Source organism: Nicotiana sylvestris, chromosome 7 (genome assembly GCF_000393655.2).
Source record: "Nicotiana sylvestris chromosome 7, ASM39365v2, whole genome shotgun sequence".
NCBI classification, from domain to species: domain Eukaryota; kingdom Viridiplantae; phylum Streptophyta; class Magnoliopsida; order Solanales; family Solanaceae; genus Nicotiana; species Nicotiana sylvestris.
In genome coordinates this window covers 78,766,205-78,784,803 of record NC_091063.1, presented here as the reverse complement: position 1 = coordinate 78,784,803, position 18,599 = coordinate 78,766,205, and the positions used below count along the sequence as shown (strand labels likewise).

The 18,599-nt window shown below is 38.2% G+C and overlaps 2 protein-coding genes across 2 annotated transcripts; both read left to right on the top strand.

Annotated features, from left to right (window-relative positions):
* The first annotated feature begins 453 nt into the window (after positions 1 to 453).
* On the top strand, positions 454 to 5,683 carry LOC104210941 (uncharacterized). Its single transcript, XM_009759915.2, has 6 exons — positions 454 to 667; positions 750 to 877; positions 2,379 to 2,548; positions 3,084 to 3,161; positions 4,509 to 4,653; positions 4,844 to 5,683. Exons 1-6 carry the CDS (start codon positions 565 to 567, stop codon positions 5,255 to 5,257), a joined length of 1,038 nt encoding a protein of 345 aa, XP_009758217.1. The 5' UTR covers positions 454 to 564; the 3' UTR covers positions 5,258 to 5,683.
* A 10,686-nt stretch (positions 5,684 to 16,369) lies between these two features.
* LOC104235335 (uncharacterized) lies at positions 16,370 to 16,888 on the top strand. The gene is made up of 2 exons (XM_009789072.1): positions 16,370 to 16,456; positions 16,574 to 16,888. The coding sequence occupies exons 1-2, from the start codon at positions 16,370 to 16,372 to the stop codon at positions 16,886 to 16,888; spliced, it is 402 nt and encodes a 133-aa protein (XP_009787374.1).
* Positions 16,889 to 18,599: the final 1,711 nt, after the last annotated feature.

Below are 18,599 nucleotides of genomic sequence, written 5' to 3'. Positions count from 1 at the left end.
CCAAAAACTAGTAAAGATAATATATCTGAACATGAGACACAACAAATTAATTTTAGGGTATTGTCATTAAAGGTTTTAAGGTTCCTTTTTGACTTTTTACTTAATAGCTTTAAGTATTTTTTATAATTCCTATTTTTGAAAGATAATAAAGTTTCAACATGTTTATTATGAGTATTAATATTTTTTAAGAGTTATCAATGTATAACGTTATTAGTTCTGTAATTTAGAATTTAAATGTATCTTTTAGCTTAGAATATTAATTATTTTAATATTTATTAACTAATTGTTTTTTGAATTTGAAGTGTAAAAGATATGAAAGTACTAATTTTGGAATATAGACCATTAAAATTATTATTCTGGACTGTTGTTGGTGTATTAATAATTTTTTTTATTAATTAAAATATATAGCGTATCATTTATTTCAATTACAACCTTTAATGGAGTAAATATCGTTAACAGTGGCCGTCAGTGAAAGTCAAGAACCAAAAAACAAGGGAAGAAGAGTCACCGGCAAAGATTCACCCCAGTTGGCTTCGATCCTGAATCAACACTATTTTCCAGTTGATGGACAAAGCAAAAGCCCCTGAAGTTAAGGATTCTGTACCGAAACTTTACTCCAATCCTAATTCCGAAGCTAAATATTACAGCCTCTCGTTTCAGGCATCGGGTACGTTTCTCCGTTGTGAATTGTGATGGGCTTGTGAATTGTGATGAGTTATTTATAGAGTAGGGTTTGTTTTGTTACACAGTGTTAGCTATTAAGAAGAGAAAGCCTCCCAGCTTGGTGAGCTTGTGTCTTGGAGTTATTGGCAGACATTTTGAGGATATCCTCGAAGATCTCACCGACATATCTGCTAATTTTCCCTCCAATCTGAAGGTTCAACATTCTTATGCCCGCTTTTATTATACTTATTTTCTACAGATTGGTAAACGTGAATACTGCTAGTTTTTAGTTGGCAATCATTTAACCCGACAACTTCTGCTTCTTCAATTAACCATATGTTCTTTTTCCATTCCCTTAAGATGATCAGGTTTTCAATCCATAAAATGGCAAATTACGAATGTCCTATATCCTAGTAGAGCAAGCTCAAATTTTGGCAAGTTTGTTACTCCACCATATTAAGGGTGAAATTAATAGTGAATCAGTGTTTCCCTGGAATCTTTCTTCCAACTCTTGACAAAAGACTGCTCCTTGGCTATCAGAGAATACATTTGTTTCTTCCTTCTTTTGTTTTCTTTGGTAATTGGGATTTCTTTTTTTCTTTTTTTTTTTTGTGTGGTGGGGGAAGAAGGGGGAGGGGGGGGGGGGGGGCGACTGAAAAATAAAAATAAAACTGTCGATCCATGCTATCTTTTCTTTAAGTTTTGTATATATATATATATATATATATATATATATTGACTGCATTAAGGGAAACAGGCACCCAAATTTACAAAAAGTGGTATAGGAAGATGCAGATTCCTTAATGTACTATAAGGTTCCTAAAACATCAATAATGGATTCTGGATCTTCCAAATACTCTTGTTTACAGCAAAAGTGGAGAAGGACTAAACATTGCATTTTCAATTTCTGGATAATGCTGTCTTCAAAACATCTTTGGTTTCTCTCTACCCAAACTGTCTACCAAATGCAAGGTGGGACAATCTTCCATCTCTCTTTTTGGTTGGGGGAAGTACCATTTTTTTCCAGCATCTTAGAACATCCAGTGTACCCCTAGGCATCACCCACATGATCCCTTTCAGATTAATGAAAATCCTCCATATTTGCTCTGTAATCCTGCAGTGTAAAAAAAGATGGTTGATTGTCTCAGTTTCTTCACCACATAGGTAGCATCTGGAGCATAGTTGAAAGCCCCTCCTGATGAGATTGTCCGGAGTCAAAACTGATTTTTTAGACAACAGCCAAGTAAAGCAGGCAACTTTAAGTGGAATTTAGACTTTCCAAATTAGCTTCCATGGCCAGGAACCAATCTGGTTGTTGGTTAGGTTGAATTCCTTGTATGCTGATTTGATTGTGAAGTTTCCTTGCTTGTTCCCTTGCCATAAGATACAATTTTCAGAGAATGTTAACCCCTTGATTCAATGTGTTGTAGAATTCTTTTATCCTTGCAATTTCCCAGTCGTTAAGTAGTCTTCTGTAGCTGAAGTTCCAACCTTGAGTTGACCATATCTCTCCAACAGTAGCTCCTTCTTGTAGGTTCAAGTTGTAGATGTCAGGGTATAGCTCCTTTAGTGTGTTTTGGCCAAGCCAGTTGTCTTCCCATGCTATCTTGCAAAACTATTTAATGACATTACTTTAATATGCTGATTTGTGTCCTAGCTATTTATCTCGACTCTAATTTTTTCTTGTTACTTGAACAATCTGTTCTAATTGTTAGATGGCCCTTGTGGCAATTGCAAGAAGGAGAAGGTTATTGGATGACAATGTTATTGTTGCATTGGCTGATAGCTCCTGGGAAATTCTGGACTTGTCTGGCTCAGAGGTTTCTGATATTGGCCTATTACAAGTGGTTGAAACATGCAAACATCTGCAAGCAGTTGATATAAGGTATTGCTTTTTTGATCATTTCATTACTTGAGGGTTTCTTTGTTTTTAAAAATAACATGCAAGTGGGATAAGGATTTTCTGGTTTGACTTCCTTAATGGATATGCATGGTGCACCAACTATGGCTTTCTACACAACATCTCTCATTTCTGCTGAGGCACACTAAGTTTTCTTGTCCTATGTCAAAATTCTGCAATCAGTAAGGAGCAAGGCTCTCAACTACTAGTAAACTAAGTCAAGTAGTGTACTGATTGTATGGCTCAGAAATCAGATAATGGGGCGTTAACTCCCAGAAAATTAGGTTATGAGGCGTTAACTCCCATTTTCTATTCTTCTTGCTTTCTCTAGCTAGTTCATGATCTTGTACTCGTGTGAACAATTTTATGCTAAGTACTGTTTTTGAATTTCATTTTTCTTTAAAGTTGCATTACACACTTTGTGCAGGGTACACTATCACCTATTTCAGTCCTTTTTCTGCTGCTCAACTTAAATTTGGTTTTGAAATGTAAAGCTAAATGTGAACATCCATTGTCACAGTCGCTGCAGCAAGCTCACGTCAGCTGGTGTATCAGAACTCTTGCAGAAATGCCAGTCTCTTGAAATACTGAGATGGGGGTAGGTTCCCTTTCTTAATAAAGTCACTTCTTTCAGGCATGAAGCTTTAAAAAATTGTATGTAACAATTACAAGATCCAGTTTCTTGAATTTCTCCTAAGCTAACATTTCAGAAATGATTTTCTGGTTACCCTGTCGTCCATTTGGTTTTCTTATAACTGCTGCTTATAACCTGTGGGCCTTTCCATGTTAAGTTCTGGTTTAGTTACCAGGGAGTACATTCGGTATTAAGATTCTCCTCGAATATGTGCATAGTAAGCATTTGTTGGCTATGTTTTAGATATTTGAGCTGGCCTAATTTGATGCATTTGGTTTCGCTGTGTAACCCAATCCTTGTTGTCCTCAATATATTCATGTTTGAAGCAGTGCGTGCATGTGTAGAAGGCATAGAGGAGGCTAGACAAGCAAATGGCAAAAAGCTGTGTTGATTGATTCTAGATCCAATATGTTTTGTCTCATTTTGATTCTGCACATTACTTGCTATGAAAAATCTTATAGTTTTTGATCATGTTCTTCGACAGGATGACTAGCGCATATATATATATATATATATATATATATATATATATATATATATATATATATATATATATATTGCATGATTGTTATTCCTTACAGAGTTTGTGTGAGGTTCTTGTTATTTTCTATCCTTAGGACTATAATGGTCAAACATTTGAGGTTTGGCATTTCATCCTTGCTTTTGCTTCTTGTCATTAATTATGAGCTTTCTTTTTCAAGTGGGTATATTCTGGGGGTAAGGACTTCTATGTTTTAATGCATGCATCATATATATAAATTATGCAATTTAACATTATCTTGAATAGTCGCTTGCCATGGTTTTCTTTTGTTGGCTTTAACTTCTCATCACTTTCATGTAACGACATAATATAATGACGCATCCTACATGATAAGCTTGGCATGCTTAAACGCATGGGTGTTGTCCTGTTGTAAGGATGTTTCGGCTTATTGACTAGATCTGTTTTGATTCCTAAGGATTTTTCTTGTGAATCCTCTAGTTTCCCTGTGAGCCTGCCTTACTAGAGTCTGTCTGTGAAGCTAGCCAAAAGACGTTCTAACGGGGAATACAAAAAAGGAAAAAGAAAAGAAGAAGGAACATTGCATGTTTCAACTATTTACGCCATATCATTTGAAGTGTTTCTACGAAAGAAATCCCTTGTGAAAAACCTTGGTTCATCATATGTCTTGCTTGATAAAATATATTTCAAAGATCTTTTCTCTTCTCTCTCTCTCTCTCTCTCTCTCTCTCTCTCTCTCTCTCTCTCTCAGTAAGTAAAGAAAATGTAAAAATTAACCACATAACTGGAATGAGTTGGAGTTAATGTTGCAGAGGCTGCCCTCGGAGTGAGAACACAGCTCGTAGATGCTTCGCTTTGTTGAAACCAACACTAGAGCATGTGGAAGGAGAGTCATGGGAGGAACTCGATACCTCAGAAATAGCGCATGGTGCGACATCCTTGCGTTGGCTTTTATGGGTATGAATTCTTTTTGTTCAGGCTTGCAACTTCGTCTTTCTTGTTAGGAGTTATGCATGTGACTTCCTAACTGGAGTAGCAAAGTAGATTATCTTTTTAACCTCCAGTTTCATTGATTTTCCCTTATCCCCGGATGCCCTGGAAGTAGTCTTCTGAGCTCAGAGTTCATCTTTATCTAATCCTTTTGCAGCCAAAAATTGAAAAGGACCAGCTGGAGAGTTTGTCTGACGAATGCCCACGAATCATAGTAAATCCAAAGCCGTCACCACTGGGTTACAGGGGGGTTGATGTTCCTAGAGGAGCAAGACTAGACGTATCATTAGATGATCCCTTTGTTGAAGATATCGACCCCAAAACCTGGGCTGTATCTGGATTTGTGCCTAGAACATCAGCATCATCAGTTTCAAGCACAGAAGAGTTGCCCGTGGCGGAAAAGTTTAGACTTGCATTTCTAGAGAGAGATAATCGGCTAGCACCAAAGCGAGCAAAGAATGCAAGACAACATCAGCGACGTGCAGAAAAGCAGTGGGTAATGATGAATAGTAGGGCAAAAGCACTAGCACTTGCTTCGCTGGCTAGCAAATCGCTGAACATTCGGAACTGAAAATAGATGTGTACTTCTATAAACTTGTATTTCATCTTTGTCAGCCAATAGAAAGAGCTTCTGTTTAGCAGCAGTTTGACAGAAGCAAGCAAATTATAAGCAAGCCTCACGTCGGTTAACTGGGAAAGCCTTTCTTTGCAACTGCTGTTGAGAGGAAGGCAAATATTTCGTGAGCTTCCAACAAAGTAAAACATACAGTAGTTTCTTTCAGGCAGTGGAAGAGTGTATTTGGGTCATCACTGTTGAAAGGAAGGCCACTGTCAAGCGAGCTTTCCTCCCTCTGGTCAATCCTTTGGTGAGGTCCGTGTATTATTCTTGGTAGTCGTTTCCTGCATGTGTGTACAATTGTACATTATATTTTTTGCTGCTGAGGATAATGAATTTCATTTGCTTCCCATACTAAATATTATTAACAACTTTTTGAGCACACAGTTGCGATTGTTTCAAGGTTTGCCTCGGGAGTACATGGAAGCTTTCATTGTCTGGCCGAAGCTATAATCCTCTTATGCACGGGGAGCTTTCCTGATCAATTTCTATTAAGTTAAAGAGTTATCTAGTGCACGAGAGATACTGTATCCACGGTTGGGAAATTAGTGGGGGGCAAACGGGCAGATCAATGGCGGATGGGGCGAGAACAGGTAATGCAAAAACGGATAAAATATCCGACCCAACCCAACCCAACCCAACCCATATTTAATATACACAGATAATGGGTTATCCAACGGTCCATGTTACTTATGGCTTCTAGAATATGATCACTCTTACAAATTGTAAAGGTTAAACCCATTAGTCGTCACTTTTTTTGAGTGAATAATATCCGTTTTATCCATATTTGACCTATTTTCAAAAAGTTTACTATTCAACTAAGTTTTTAGCGAATAACATTAATAATAATTATTTATTTTTTCATTTTGCCACTACTAATGAAAATTATATCCGCAAGGTGAAATACATAATCGATCTCTTTAAGTTGTCGACCAACTGAACACGTCAAAAATGCTAATGATCAAATAGACACTTTCTGCTAAGTAGAAACGTGTCTCTTAAAAGACTTAAACCTCTTATGCTGATATGGATAAATTTGTGTGTTTCACTCATATTGGAGCGCGTGAAAGTCTTTAAAATTACGTTTATCCTTTTTTTTTTCTTCAGAAACTTAATGTGGACCCCCACCTCCTTCTTCTCCAATCTTTTCCTCCACCGTTCGAGCGCACCAGACCTTTCTCTCCATCTTCCCCTTTCATGCCATAAAGCCACCAGGTACCGCCATCGCCAGACTTATCACTCAAACTTCACCATTTTTGGAATTACAGGGGAAGATATTTATTTTTTTTACTTTTCTTTGTTCCATAGAAACCCATAAAGAAAAAAATACACAGAAATTTCCATCACCATCACAACCTTTGTCCACCACTAAACAAATCCAAAAATATCAAATCTGAAAGCTAATTCCACTGTCATGTCCATCGCCTAATTATACACCTTTATAACATACACCTATCTATCGTAACATATTCCTCTCACCATTTTCCATTAAACCAAATACCAATCACTCACAAAACACACACCAATGACCTTTCCTTTAAATATCATCTCCAGCATTACACCACCAAAGAACCACCATCACCTCCTTCATCTCCCTTCACCCTAGATCTAGAGAAAAAATTCATCTAAAATCTTTCAATTTCACCACAATTGAATTTGGTAATTGGTTCTTCGCTGGTGAAAATCATCACTTAAGTGAGTTAGGACGATTTTTTATTTGGTTTTGAGAAAGAAAAAAGAAAAAAAATTGGAGGGGGTTTGGCGGCCATGGTGACCAAATAATTGGGATTTTCTTTGGGTAGGAAAAGTGAATACATAATCTGTTTCTTTATAACAAATACACATGTCATTTAATGATTTGTTCGTTTGACATGTCATCTGTAATTGTAACACACGCATAAGATTTGTTGGTCTCAGGTGTTTAATTGACCTACTTTATTAAAGGCTTGAAACGTCTAGCTGAAAATAGGCTCAATTCAAGTGTTCAGCTGATCGTTGAGGACAACTTAAAGAGGTCGTTGATGTATTTATGCATGACGTTAAGGGTTCAAGAGGTCTAAGGATTGCATTCTTGCTTAGTCCTCTCGCAAAAAAAATCATTATGACTACCAATTTGACTAGTTACTTAATTTTTTGGTAATCGCTAGTCACTTTTATCAATGATCCCAAAGAAGAATTTGCAAAAACTGGTATTTCAAGAGAATTTTTTGGGAAATTTTCATAAACCACTATATTTTAGTAGTAATTAGTCATCTATAGATACCATTTGTTATATTACGGATTATATATACTTTTTCTGTGGTAATAAGATATATTTGATGTATTTAAGCTATTGTATTAATGAATACAATAGCAAAAATAGGCGTGAATCAGGGAAGTCCAGCTAATTAGTTGTTGTATTCGAGTGTATTTGACTGTATTCATGGAGTGAAACGTGAGATTACAGCTGGACAGATTATTGTATTCGACTGTATTCACGGCGTGAAATAGGGGATTACACTGTTTTTAAAACGGAAAGTGAATCAATTAACATAATAGACTCCTAATATAACTCAACAAACTCAATTATAACACACAAATATTGTATTTTCAGTTATAAAAAAGATTCTCAACCGAAAAATACACAAAAAACATAGCAATCTTCAAGAGAAATTATATAATACATCTGAATACATAAATTATATTAATTAAAAAAAACATATGAATACATTCATGGCATATAGCGAGACAGTGAATACAATGAAATACATAGAATACAACGGGATACATTGAAGTACAATGAAAAAAAAAGACAGTGAATACAATGAAATATATAGAATATAACGAAATACATTGAATTACAATGGGAAAAAAAGGCGATGAATACAATGAAAATACATTGAAATATATTAACAGAAAATCAAGTTGCTCAGCCCCAAACTCCGTCATCTTTGTTCAAGAATAAACCCTAATTTTCGATGAATTCGCCGTTCACCGGAAGCCGGTAGTGAAAACGCACCACCTTGGTCCGGCGATGGTGCCTTCAATGGCAGAAAACAACGTCAAAACCTTCAATGCCATATCTCAGAAGATGTAGAAATTACAGAAACTTATATCCTTAAATGACGAATTGATTGATAAGACGAATTAAGGATATCACAGAAACTTATATCCTTCAAAGCCTTCAAGCCTTCAATGACGAATTGAGGAAGGAAGAGGAACAATGAACTCAATTGGTGGTTTTGCCCCTCTCTGTCATTCTCCGCCGTCGATGATCACTCAAATGAAAATTTTCCGAGACAATGGAGATGAATCAGTGGAGAAAGACTAGCGTTGAGAGAGAGAGGGTGGAGAAAAATCTGAAAGAATGAGAGAAAAAAATAATACAAAGCATATTTTATGGCTTAAGGGTAGAAGGTGACCATAAATAGATATTTGGCTATAAAAATCAAAAGGTATCTATGGAATATAGTTTTTTAAAAAGGTATTTATTTAAAATAAATAAGGTATCAACTTTTTCTCTAGGAGGTAAAAATTCCTAAATTTTCCTTATATTTTGAGGGGGAAAAGAGAGTACAAACGTTCCCACTCAATCTTAGAGAAAACTTCATTTGTAGCCACTAGGGCCAAACTTATATCACCTGATAGCCACAAAATAACCCCTTACAAGTCATATCCTAAAAACAATAACAAAGGCTAGCAACTGAAAAAGCTGAAACTATACGCTCAACGCAAATGAAAAGGAAAGCAGTCCTAATCGATTTTGTATCCTAAATTCACGCGTTCAGTATGGGATCTTCAACCTCCAAACACTATAAAAGTCGCCCAATTATTCACATTGTGAAAAAAATTCTAGGGTTTCTGAAAATTAAACCCAGAGAAGAGCTCCAAAAAATTCACGCTGCAATTCAAAGTTTTTGCACAATTGCTGCCTACAATCAGCTTAATAGAGTTGAGATTTCGTTCTTAAATTGTGAAATTGATACAAAATCGATAAACTCAACTAATATCTATGGAAATTGTGAATGTTGGAACTACTGTTCCAATTTTGATTCCGATTTTACTTCAACACAGTGGTGAATGGGTAAGTGAGACTAAATTTATTAATATCCTTGTTAATGGCGTATTGATCAATTCGGACTGTAGCTATGATTATTTTTTTGATGAGATATACAATCAATTGGGTCGAGATTCAATTACAAGTGTGATGGAGATAAAATATACAGTGAAAGATGACTATATAGCAATTCCAATATACAATGATATGAGTGTGCGCTTGTATATGGAGATGAAAAAGAAAAACCTAGATATCTGTCACGTCCTTAGTTGTTAACTAAGTACACGTGCGGAACTTGACAACTCGCTCACGATCTTGCACAACTTGCTCACGTTCTTGCTATGTCAAGTCAGCCTTACTACACTCAAGATCGCTAAGAGAATGGAAGAAAGAACAGAAAAGAATTGTTAAAGGAAGCTTTGTATTAGAGAGAACTTGAATTGTTTGCTTGGTGAATAACAAATGAATGACCCCCTTTATATACTAGTCTCCTAGGGGCTAGTGTGTAAATATTAATTACTACACAAGTCCTTGATATTTACAAGATAAGGGCTTTTTCTAGAATTATCTACAAGCCTAGAAGATTCCAAGGACTTTCCTAGCAAATCCATAAGGATCTAGGTTCTTCCTAAGGAAATGTCCATACCTCTCTACAATCTTCTCACAAATGCTAGCCTTCTTCTTATGTAAGCTTCCACATGGCATTAATATATTCCAAATGGAGCCTATGTGTCATGATGACATGGCAGGTCATCACACTCTCCCCCACCCAATATTGCGACGACCGCGGCACAATGCTGTTGCATAAACTCTCAGATCTTATCTTTGAATTGCCACAAGTCTTCATATCATTCCCACGTGGCCTCCTCCGGTGACTGCCCTTTCCAATGAACGAGGAACATAGCGGTGGCTTTTTGCCCTTGTTTTCGCCTGGCCTGGTAATCTGTGATAGCCTTAATCTCCCGATCATGCGAGGCGGTGATGTCATTAGCGCCCGACTTGATTGGCCCCTACTCGGATCATCCTTATCTTCATGATATGGCTTAAGCATGCTGGCGTGGAAGACAGGGTAGATCTTAAGATACGATGGCATATCAAGCTTGTATGAGATCTTGCCTACCTTGGCGACGATCTTAAATGGCCCCCCATACTTGCGAATCAGATTCTGATGCATGCCCCGTAGTGCCTTGAACTGTCTTGGGTTAAACTTCACCATAACCATGTCCCCAACTCTATAGTCTGTGGGACGCCGCTTACAGTCAGCAAACTTCTTCATCTTCTTAGCTGCCTTATCCAAGTAGGACTTAGCAGTGTCGAGTTGTTCCTCCCATCCTTTAGCCATATGATAAGCCCCCAAACTCTTTCCCTTGGATGCGGTTGGTAATGAATGTGGAGTTTGTGGTTGTTGACCGTCTCGTCTTGCCTTGGTTAGCTAACTCGATAAGCTATCTGGCTGTTGGATCATGTTGCATGCCTTCTTTTATAGCCTCCCGAATGTCCCATCTCGCTGAAGTGATTGCAGCAAGCTCGACTTTCCGGCTCAAGGCATCGGCTACAACATTACCTTTTCCCGGCTTATACTCCAGCGCATAATCAAACTCGGCTAAGAAATCCTGCCACCTAGCCTACTTTGGTGTGAGTTTCTTCTGTGTCTAAAAGTAGCTAGTAGCCACATTATCAGTCTTGACCACGAACCTCGACCCGAGCAGATAATGTCTCTATGTACGAAGGCAATGCACAATGGCAGTCATTTCCTTCTCTTGTACCGTGTAACGCCGCTCCGTCTCATTTAACTTGCGGCTCTCAAATGTTATGGGATGCTTATCCTGCATCAGGACACCCCCAATGGCAAAGTCTGAGGCATCTGTGTGCACCTCAAAAGTCTTGGCAAAGTCAGGTAATGCCAAGACTGGCTCCTCTGTTACAGCTGCCTTAAGGCATTCAAATGCCTTTTGACAATGCTCCGTCCAAACCCATGGCTTGTTCTTCTTTAGCAACTCAGTCAATGGAGCGGCCTTTGTTGAGTATCCATTGATGAACCGACGTTAGTAGTTAACAAAGCCAAGGAAGGATCTCAACTCAGTTACCTTTATAGGTGCCTCCCACTCCTGGATAGCACGTACCTTAGCCTCGTCCATGCGTAGCTCTCCATTGCTAATGACATGGCCCAAGAAGTGCACCTTTGATTGTGCGAACTCATATTTCTCCCTCTTGATGTATAGCTCGTTCTCTCGCAAGACTTGGAAAAACTTCCTTAAGTGCTCCATGTGCTCCTCCAAGGTGTTGTTGTAGATGACTATGTTATCTAGGTAGACTTCCACGAACTGATTAAGGTAGGGATGGAAGATCTTGTTCATAAGGGTCCAAAATGTGGCCGGTGCACTGGTTAAGCCGAAGGGCATCACTGACCACTTAAAGGCTCCATATCTCGTTACACATGCTGTCTTTGGCTCATCCCCTTCCGCAATGCGAACCTGGTAGTAGCCCTTTCGAAGATCCACCTTGGTAAAGTACTTGGCTTGCCCAAGTCTATCGAACAAGTCAGCAATGAGCGGGATCGGGTACTTATTCTTCACGGTGACCTTATTAAGTGCTCGGTAGTCTATGCACAAACGCAACGATCCATCCTTCTTCTTCTGGAACAATACTGGTGCACCAAAGGTGCCTTTGATGGGTGAATGTGACCAGCATCTAGCAGCTCCTTCAATTGTTTCCTGAGCTCCTCTAGCTCGGGAGGTGCCATACGATATGGGGCAAATGCGGGTGGCTTAGCCCCTGGCTCCAACTCAATCTTGTGATCCACCTCTCGCCTAGGCGGCAGGTGCTTAGGCAACTCCTCGGGCATGACATCTTTGTTTTCCTCAAGCAACTTCTCTATGCAAGGCGGCAGTGTCTCTTGAAAACTCATGTTTTCCTCTAGACTTGTGATGGTTTCCACGAACGTCGGCTCCCCCTTCTTGATCCCCTTGACAACCTGCATAGACGAGAGTTGTGCTTGGCTCTGTCCGTGTGGCATAGTCATTGTAGGTACCGTGCAAGCTCATTCTCGCTCCATAACCAAGAGACGTTGGAGGTAGGAGTCGATCAAAGTATGATAATGTCTAAAGAACTCTTGCCCTAGTATGATGTCAAAGATATCCATAGCGGTTACGGTAAAGTTTGTCATACCTTTCCAAGCTCCCAATTTGACACCAACTCCATTAGATACCCCACGAGCATTCTGTATCTCGGCATTCACGGTCTTGACGCGAGAGTTGGTTGGAGCAAGCTTCAATTCTAGTCTCTTTCCGGCAGCCTCAGTCACAAAATTATGAGTTGCTCCAGTATCCACCATTGCACGAGCAGGCTTGTTGTTGATGGTGAGATCCACGTACTGATTGCCATTCTCGGTAGGTTGGATAGCTTGCTACAGCACCACATAATCCGATCATACCCAACTGTGAGTTTCCCAGACTCTCTCCTTGTGGCTGCTCCTTCCGCTCACGTACCATGGCACTGAGGCTCTTGAGGTCAGGACAATTCCTGAAGTCATGTGGCCCTCCGCATATATAGCATCCTTTCTTCTCGACCTATGCCTTCTTCTAGGCGTAGCCCTGATGACCACTCGACTTTTTGAAGTCTTGAGTCTTGGAGTATTGTTGTTGTATCTACTTGACTTTGCCACGGTCTCCCCCACCTTTGACATTGTTAACCTTTGACTCCTTGCCATTGCCTTTGTCGTGCTTGTCATGCCTGAAACTATCAATGATTTGGCCTCCACTATGGCTTGGTCTATATTAGTGACTTGTCGGCGTTGCAACTCCTGCTTAGCCCAATTTTGCAACCCGTCCATGAAGTGGAACAACAAGTCATCATTGGTCAGGTTGGGTATTTGAAGCATAAGGGTAGTGAACTCCTTGACATAGTTACGTATGCTCCCTGTTTGCTTCAATTCCCTAAGCTTGCGCCTTGCCTCGTACAAGACATTGTTTGGAAAGAACTGTCGCTTGAACTCCGCTTTGAACTGATCCCATGTGCTAATAGTACCTAGACCTTTATCCACGTCGGCCATCTTCCTTCTCCACCATAGCATGGCAGTCTCTGAGAGGTACAATACCGCAGTATTGATCTTGGCCTCGTCGTCCCTCACTTTGCCGTGCCTGAAGTAGTTCTCCAAGTGCCAAAGGAAGTTTTCCACTTCTTGTGCATCACGAACACCTTTGAACACCGGGGGTTTGGGAGCCTCGATCTTGGCCTCCCTCGTCACCACAACATTGCTGGCTACCTCGGTCACGCCAACATTGACATGCTCATCGAGTGACTCTATCTTTGCCTTCATAGCATCGATAGTACTCAAAGCCTCCATGAGTCTGCACTCTAAGGCAGTGATAGTTTGCTTTAGTTCCATCTCAGTTTGTGTATGTCCCTCCAAGTCATTTCGGATACTCTCAATCTCTTCAAGAGTGTGCCCCTCAAGAACATTAAGAGTGCCTTCCACCTTCCCCAAGAGTTGGCCAAATATCTCCACGGCATCCATCCCCGCGTTCATCTTTATCATCCACTCTTTACCGAGCGAGACGTCCTTTGGAAGGACCTCCACTTCATCCTCGCTCGCCTCAGTGGCGGATGGTTATTGAGATGTAAGCCCTTCATTTGACACAACCTCAGGTGGCACCTCCCGGCTCTTGTTGGTGGCATTCCTCTTTTTGCTACGGCCATTCTTGCCAGCAGCATCCTGGATGACGTTGGCTAAGGTGTTAGCAACGTTAATTTCTCCGTCGTTCGCCATTCCCTTAGTTGAAACTTTCGCTCTGATACCACGTTGTCATGTCCTTAGTTGTTAACTAAGTACACGTACGGCACTTGACAACTCGCTCACGATCTTGCACAACTTTCTCACGTTCTTGCTATGTCAAGTCAGTCTTACTACACTCAAGATCGCTAAGAGAATGGAAGAAAGAACACAAGAGAATTGTTAAAGGAAGTTTTGTATTAGAGAGAACTTGAATTGTTTGCTTGGTGAATTACAAATGAATGGCCCCCTTTATATACTAGTCTCCTAGGGGATAGTGTGTAAATATTAATTACTACACAAGTCCTTGATATTTACAAGATAAGAGCTTTTTCTAGAATTCTCTACAAGCCTAGAAAATTCCAAGGACTTTCCTAGCAAATCCATAAGGATCTAGGTTCTTCCTAAGGAAATGTCCATACCTCTCTAGAATCTTCTCACAAATGCTAGCCTTCTTCTTATGTAAGCTTCCACATGGCATTAATATATGCCAAATGGCGCCTATGTGACATGATGACATGGCGGGTCATCATATATCACTGAATATCCATTATGCATAACATTGAAAACTGTGTATTCAAGTGTTGAATGCTCATATTCAAGTTCATACTTGGGTGGCAACTTACTCGCAACAACTTCAACTGGCAACTTACTTGCAACAACTTCAACTGGTTTACAATATCAGAACGTAGAAGAAGTACACAAAACTAATATTGTTGAGATGGTGGATAATCATGTAAAAGAAGACAAAATTGAGATATTGAAAGGAAATTGTATAATAGACAATCCACAACATGAAGAAATTGTAGAAGGTCAGTTGTATTAGGAAAAAGATACATTCATTAGTGTAATAAAGCACTACACAATACGAGAAAAATGTCAATTTATAGTGGATAGATCATCTACAACAAGGTATGATTTCTACTTATGAGATTGCACTTCTCTGTAATTTTATATATACTGCTTGTACAAAAATGTATAATTATTGTATAGTTAGATTGCATATGTATACTGCTTGTTTATTTGAGAGACAAGTGTAAAAATCTGAAGAAATGCATTATCATAACACTATATTTTAAATAGGTATTGTCTTACATGCGTGAATGAAAGTTGCAAATGGAGTCGTAGATCTTCAAGTCTACACAAATCAAATGTCTTCAAGGTTAGATGGCTCAATGATGTTCACACTTGCCCAGAGATGAGTAGACTGTTTTCACAACGTCATGCTACTTCGTCAGCCATTGCAAAAATGATTTGCAACAAATATGCCAATCCAAAAATAATATACACCCTGGCAGACATCATGAGCGACATAAAACAACAGTATGAGATTAATATGAGTTAGTAAAAGCTTATAGAACAAAAGAAAAGGCACTTGAAATATTAAGAGGTATACCACACGAATCTTATAGAAAACTACCGGGTCACTTGTATATGATAAATATGACAAATCCTGGTTCTGTCACAATGTTACATAAATCAGAGGACGGGCGCTTCATGTATGTTTTGTCGCACTAAATGCATTAATCATAGGATGGAAATATTGTTACCCTATTGTAGTGGTTGATGGGACATTCCTCAAATCATCACACAGAGGAACAATGTTAACAGCTAGCGCACAAGATGCGGCAGGTGAATATGTTGCAGACTCGTATAATAATTATATATGGTATAGATAGTTCTTATCTGTGTATAACAAAAATAACATGTGGATGCTTTCTTATTTGCTTAACTATGTAAAAAAATTCCACTAGCATACACTGTTGTGGATTCTGAAAATGATGCTTCCTGGGAATGGGTTTTTGAAATGTTTAGACAGGCTTTTGGGGAAAGGGAAAGGATGTGCATCGTATCCGATCGTCATGCAGACATATTGAGGGGTGCTTCGATTGTGTATCCAGAGGTATCTCACTGTGTATGCATCTTTCATCTTTGGAATAACATAAAGAAGCAGTTCAAGAAGAACCATGACCGGCTTAGGGAAGTATTTTTTGCAATGGCCAGAGCATACAAAATTGAAGATTTTAATCGCCTTATGCAAGATATGGACAACATTGATAAGAGGGTATGGGGTTACCTGTTCCAAGTTGGTTATGAAAAGTGGTCCATAGTGCATTCCACTGTTAATAGATCCATGGTGATGACTTCAAATATTGCCAAGTCACTCAATGCAAGAAACAGATAGGCAAGAGAGCTACCAATCATGAGTTTGCTAGATTACAAAATGAATTTGGTTATGGAATGGAATAATAAAAATAGAATGACTGCAATAAGTGCATTTACTGTCCTAGGAAAAAAATATCATGAAGGACTGAAGGAAAATAACTATTTGTCACAGAAGATGATGGTAAATATTCTTTTATCATGTCTTACTTCATACGCCTGAATAACATACTTTGACAAAAATGCATTAATACTTGTCATCCCTGTTTTAGTTTTACTAATAATATCTATTTAAATTTAGGTGAGGCCTTCAACCGATTATGTATATATAGTAATGGATGCTGAACAAAGGCGGAACATAGTCTGCATGCAAAAAAGAGAATGCTCATGCAAACGATTTCAAGTGGATGAGATTCCTTGTCCACATGCTATGGCAGTATTGGACTACACACACATGGAAGTACCCAAATATTGTTCTGCCTATTACACCAAGGAATACTTCAAGAAGACATATGAAGTCCCAGTTAATCCACTTCCAGATAAAACTACACGGGACCTTCCAACAGAGGTGTTAAATAATGTAATCCTACCATCGATAGTGAAGGGAAAACCATGAAGACCGACAAAGTCGCGACGCAAGAGACTTTATGAATATCTGTATACTGAAACTGTTACATGTGGATTGTGTGGGAAACAAGGATACAACAGAAGAACATGCAGGAATGCTCAAGATAACTAGTAGATGTTGCTACAGTGATTTAGTATTTTGTAATTTTTTTCTTTCTGAATGTTACAATTAAAATATGAAAAAATAATGAGATTTGCAATCAGATTCTCTATGATGTATGAATTAAGATGCTACTTTTTGTCATAATAAAGTATTGGTAGAAGTTTTATTCCAAATACTATTATGGATGTCACTATACAAAAAATATACAAAACAGACTGTCACTATACAATTTATATGTAATATTTTTTTCCTATACAAAAAAATACAAAATAAACAATAGCTATACAAAAAATATACAAAATAGACTGTGTCACTATACAAAAAATATACAAAATAGAAATGTATATTTATACAAAAAATAGACCATCACTATTGTACATACAATTTACATACAATAGACTGTGACTATACAAAAAATATACAGATAAATATCACTATACAAAATATATACAAAATAAACTGCCGCTATACAGTTAGCTTCCCCCAAAACTTCGTTCACAAGACTTCCTATAACAACTTAGCAACACTAGTTAAATTTGCAAAATCTATCGAAAATGCAAAACTTGTCGAAACAGATTAAACTGTATAAATTATAAAAATAAAACTGTAGAAAAGTCAAAACTACACAAAATTTGAAATTTTTATAATTTCACTATTAACTGAAAACTACACAACAAGTCGCAATTAAAAGTAATATTCAACATTAGCATTTCAAACATATTGTTCAAAAACATCCCAAACAAAAAGCATAAAACGTGATATAAGTATGCAACTGTATCCAATCATAGATAATATCAGAACCAAACTACTTCCATCTTAAAACTACATGTGATTTTTTTGTTAAACTATCCCAAACTACTTCATCTTGCCCTTCAACTTGCCCTTTTTCTTGATATCCTTCAAAGTCTCGTCATCACCAACAACATGCAACTTGCTCTTTTTCTTGATATCCTTCAAAGACTTGTCATCAACAATGGAATGTGACTTGCTCTTTTTCTTGTTATCCTTTTTTGTCTGATACTTTAATCTACCAATAGACTCATCATCACTAGCTGCATGTCCTCTTTGTTTCTTCACTTCATAATCCCATAGCAATATACCATATCGGTTCTGTATCCCATCAATATCAATAGCTTTAGGAATAGTGTTGCCTTGAATGATGTACTCAGCAAATGCAGCAACATAAGCACCACAATCACTACATACAAGGTGGCACATAAACATTGAATAAGTTAGGATAATATCCAAATAGGAATTCATGCACAAAAAATGAATAAGAATCAGAAATATTCAATAATAATTTACGTGTTATCTTGCGTTGGCAACCCATCAACGACGTGAATATCAAAAGGATCATTGGCGGGGATTCACATAGGATTCTCCTTTATGTCCCAAAAACCAATACGATGAAGGAAATATGGGAGAAACACTGAGTATGGCTCAACTGATCTCCAAACTGCACTATTCTGTTGTGCGCCACTCATGGAATTACATAAATGCGCAGATCTTTGAATGACAATCTCGCCAATATCCAGTGCTACTTATCAGATAGATTTATAGGGAAAAGGACTTCATCAACAGTAGACCAGGGAACATT

Bases quoted from the DNA above. Each gene is read 5' to 3' on its own strand.
- LOC104210941 (XM_009759915.2), top strand. From the start codon at position 565: ATGGACAAAGCAAAAGCCCCTGAAGTTAAGGATTCTGTACCGAAACTT. The intron at 878-2,378 runs GTTCAACATTCT...TCTAATTGTTAG, and splicing joins ATTTTCCCTCCAATCTGAAG to ATGGCCCTTGTGGCAATTGC. The intron at 3,162-4,508 runs GTAGGTTCCCTT...TTAATGTTGCAG, and splicing joins CTTGAAATACTGAGATGGGG to AGGCTGCCCTCGGAGTGAGA.
- LOC104235335 (XM_009789072.1), top strand. From the start codon at position 16,370: ATGACTGCAATAAGTGCATTTACTGTCCTAGGAAAAAAATATCATGAA. The intron at 16,457-16,573 runs GTAAATATTCTT...ATTTAAATTTAG, and splicing joins ATTTGTCACAGAAGATGATG to GTGAGGCCTTCAACCGATTA.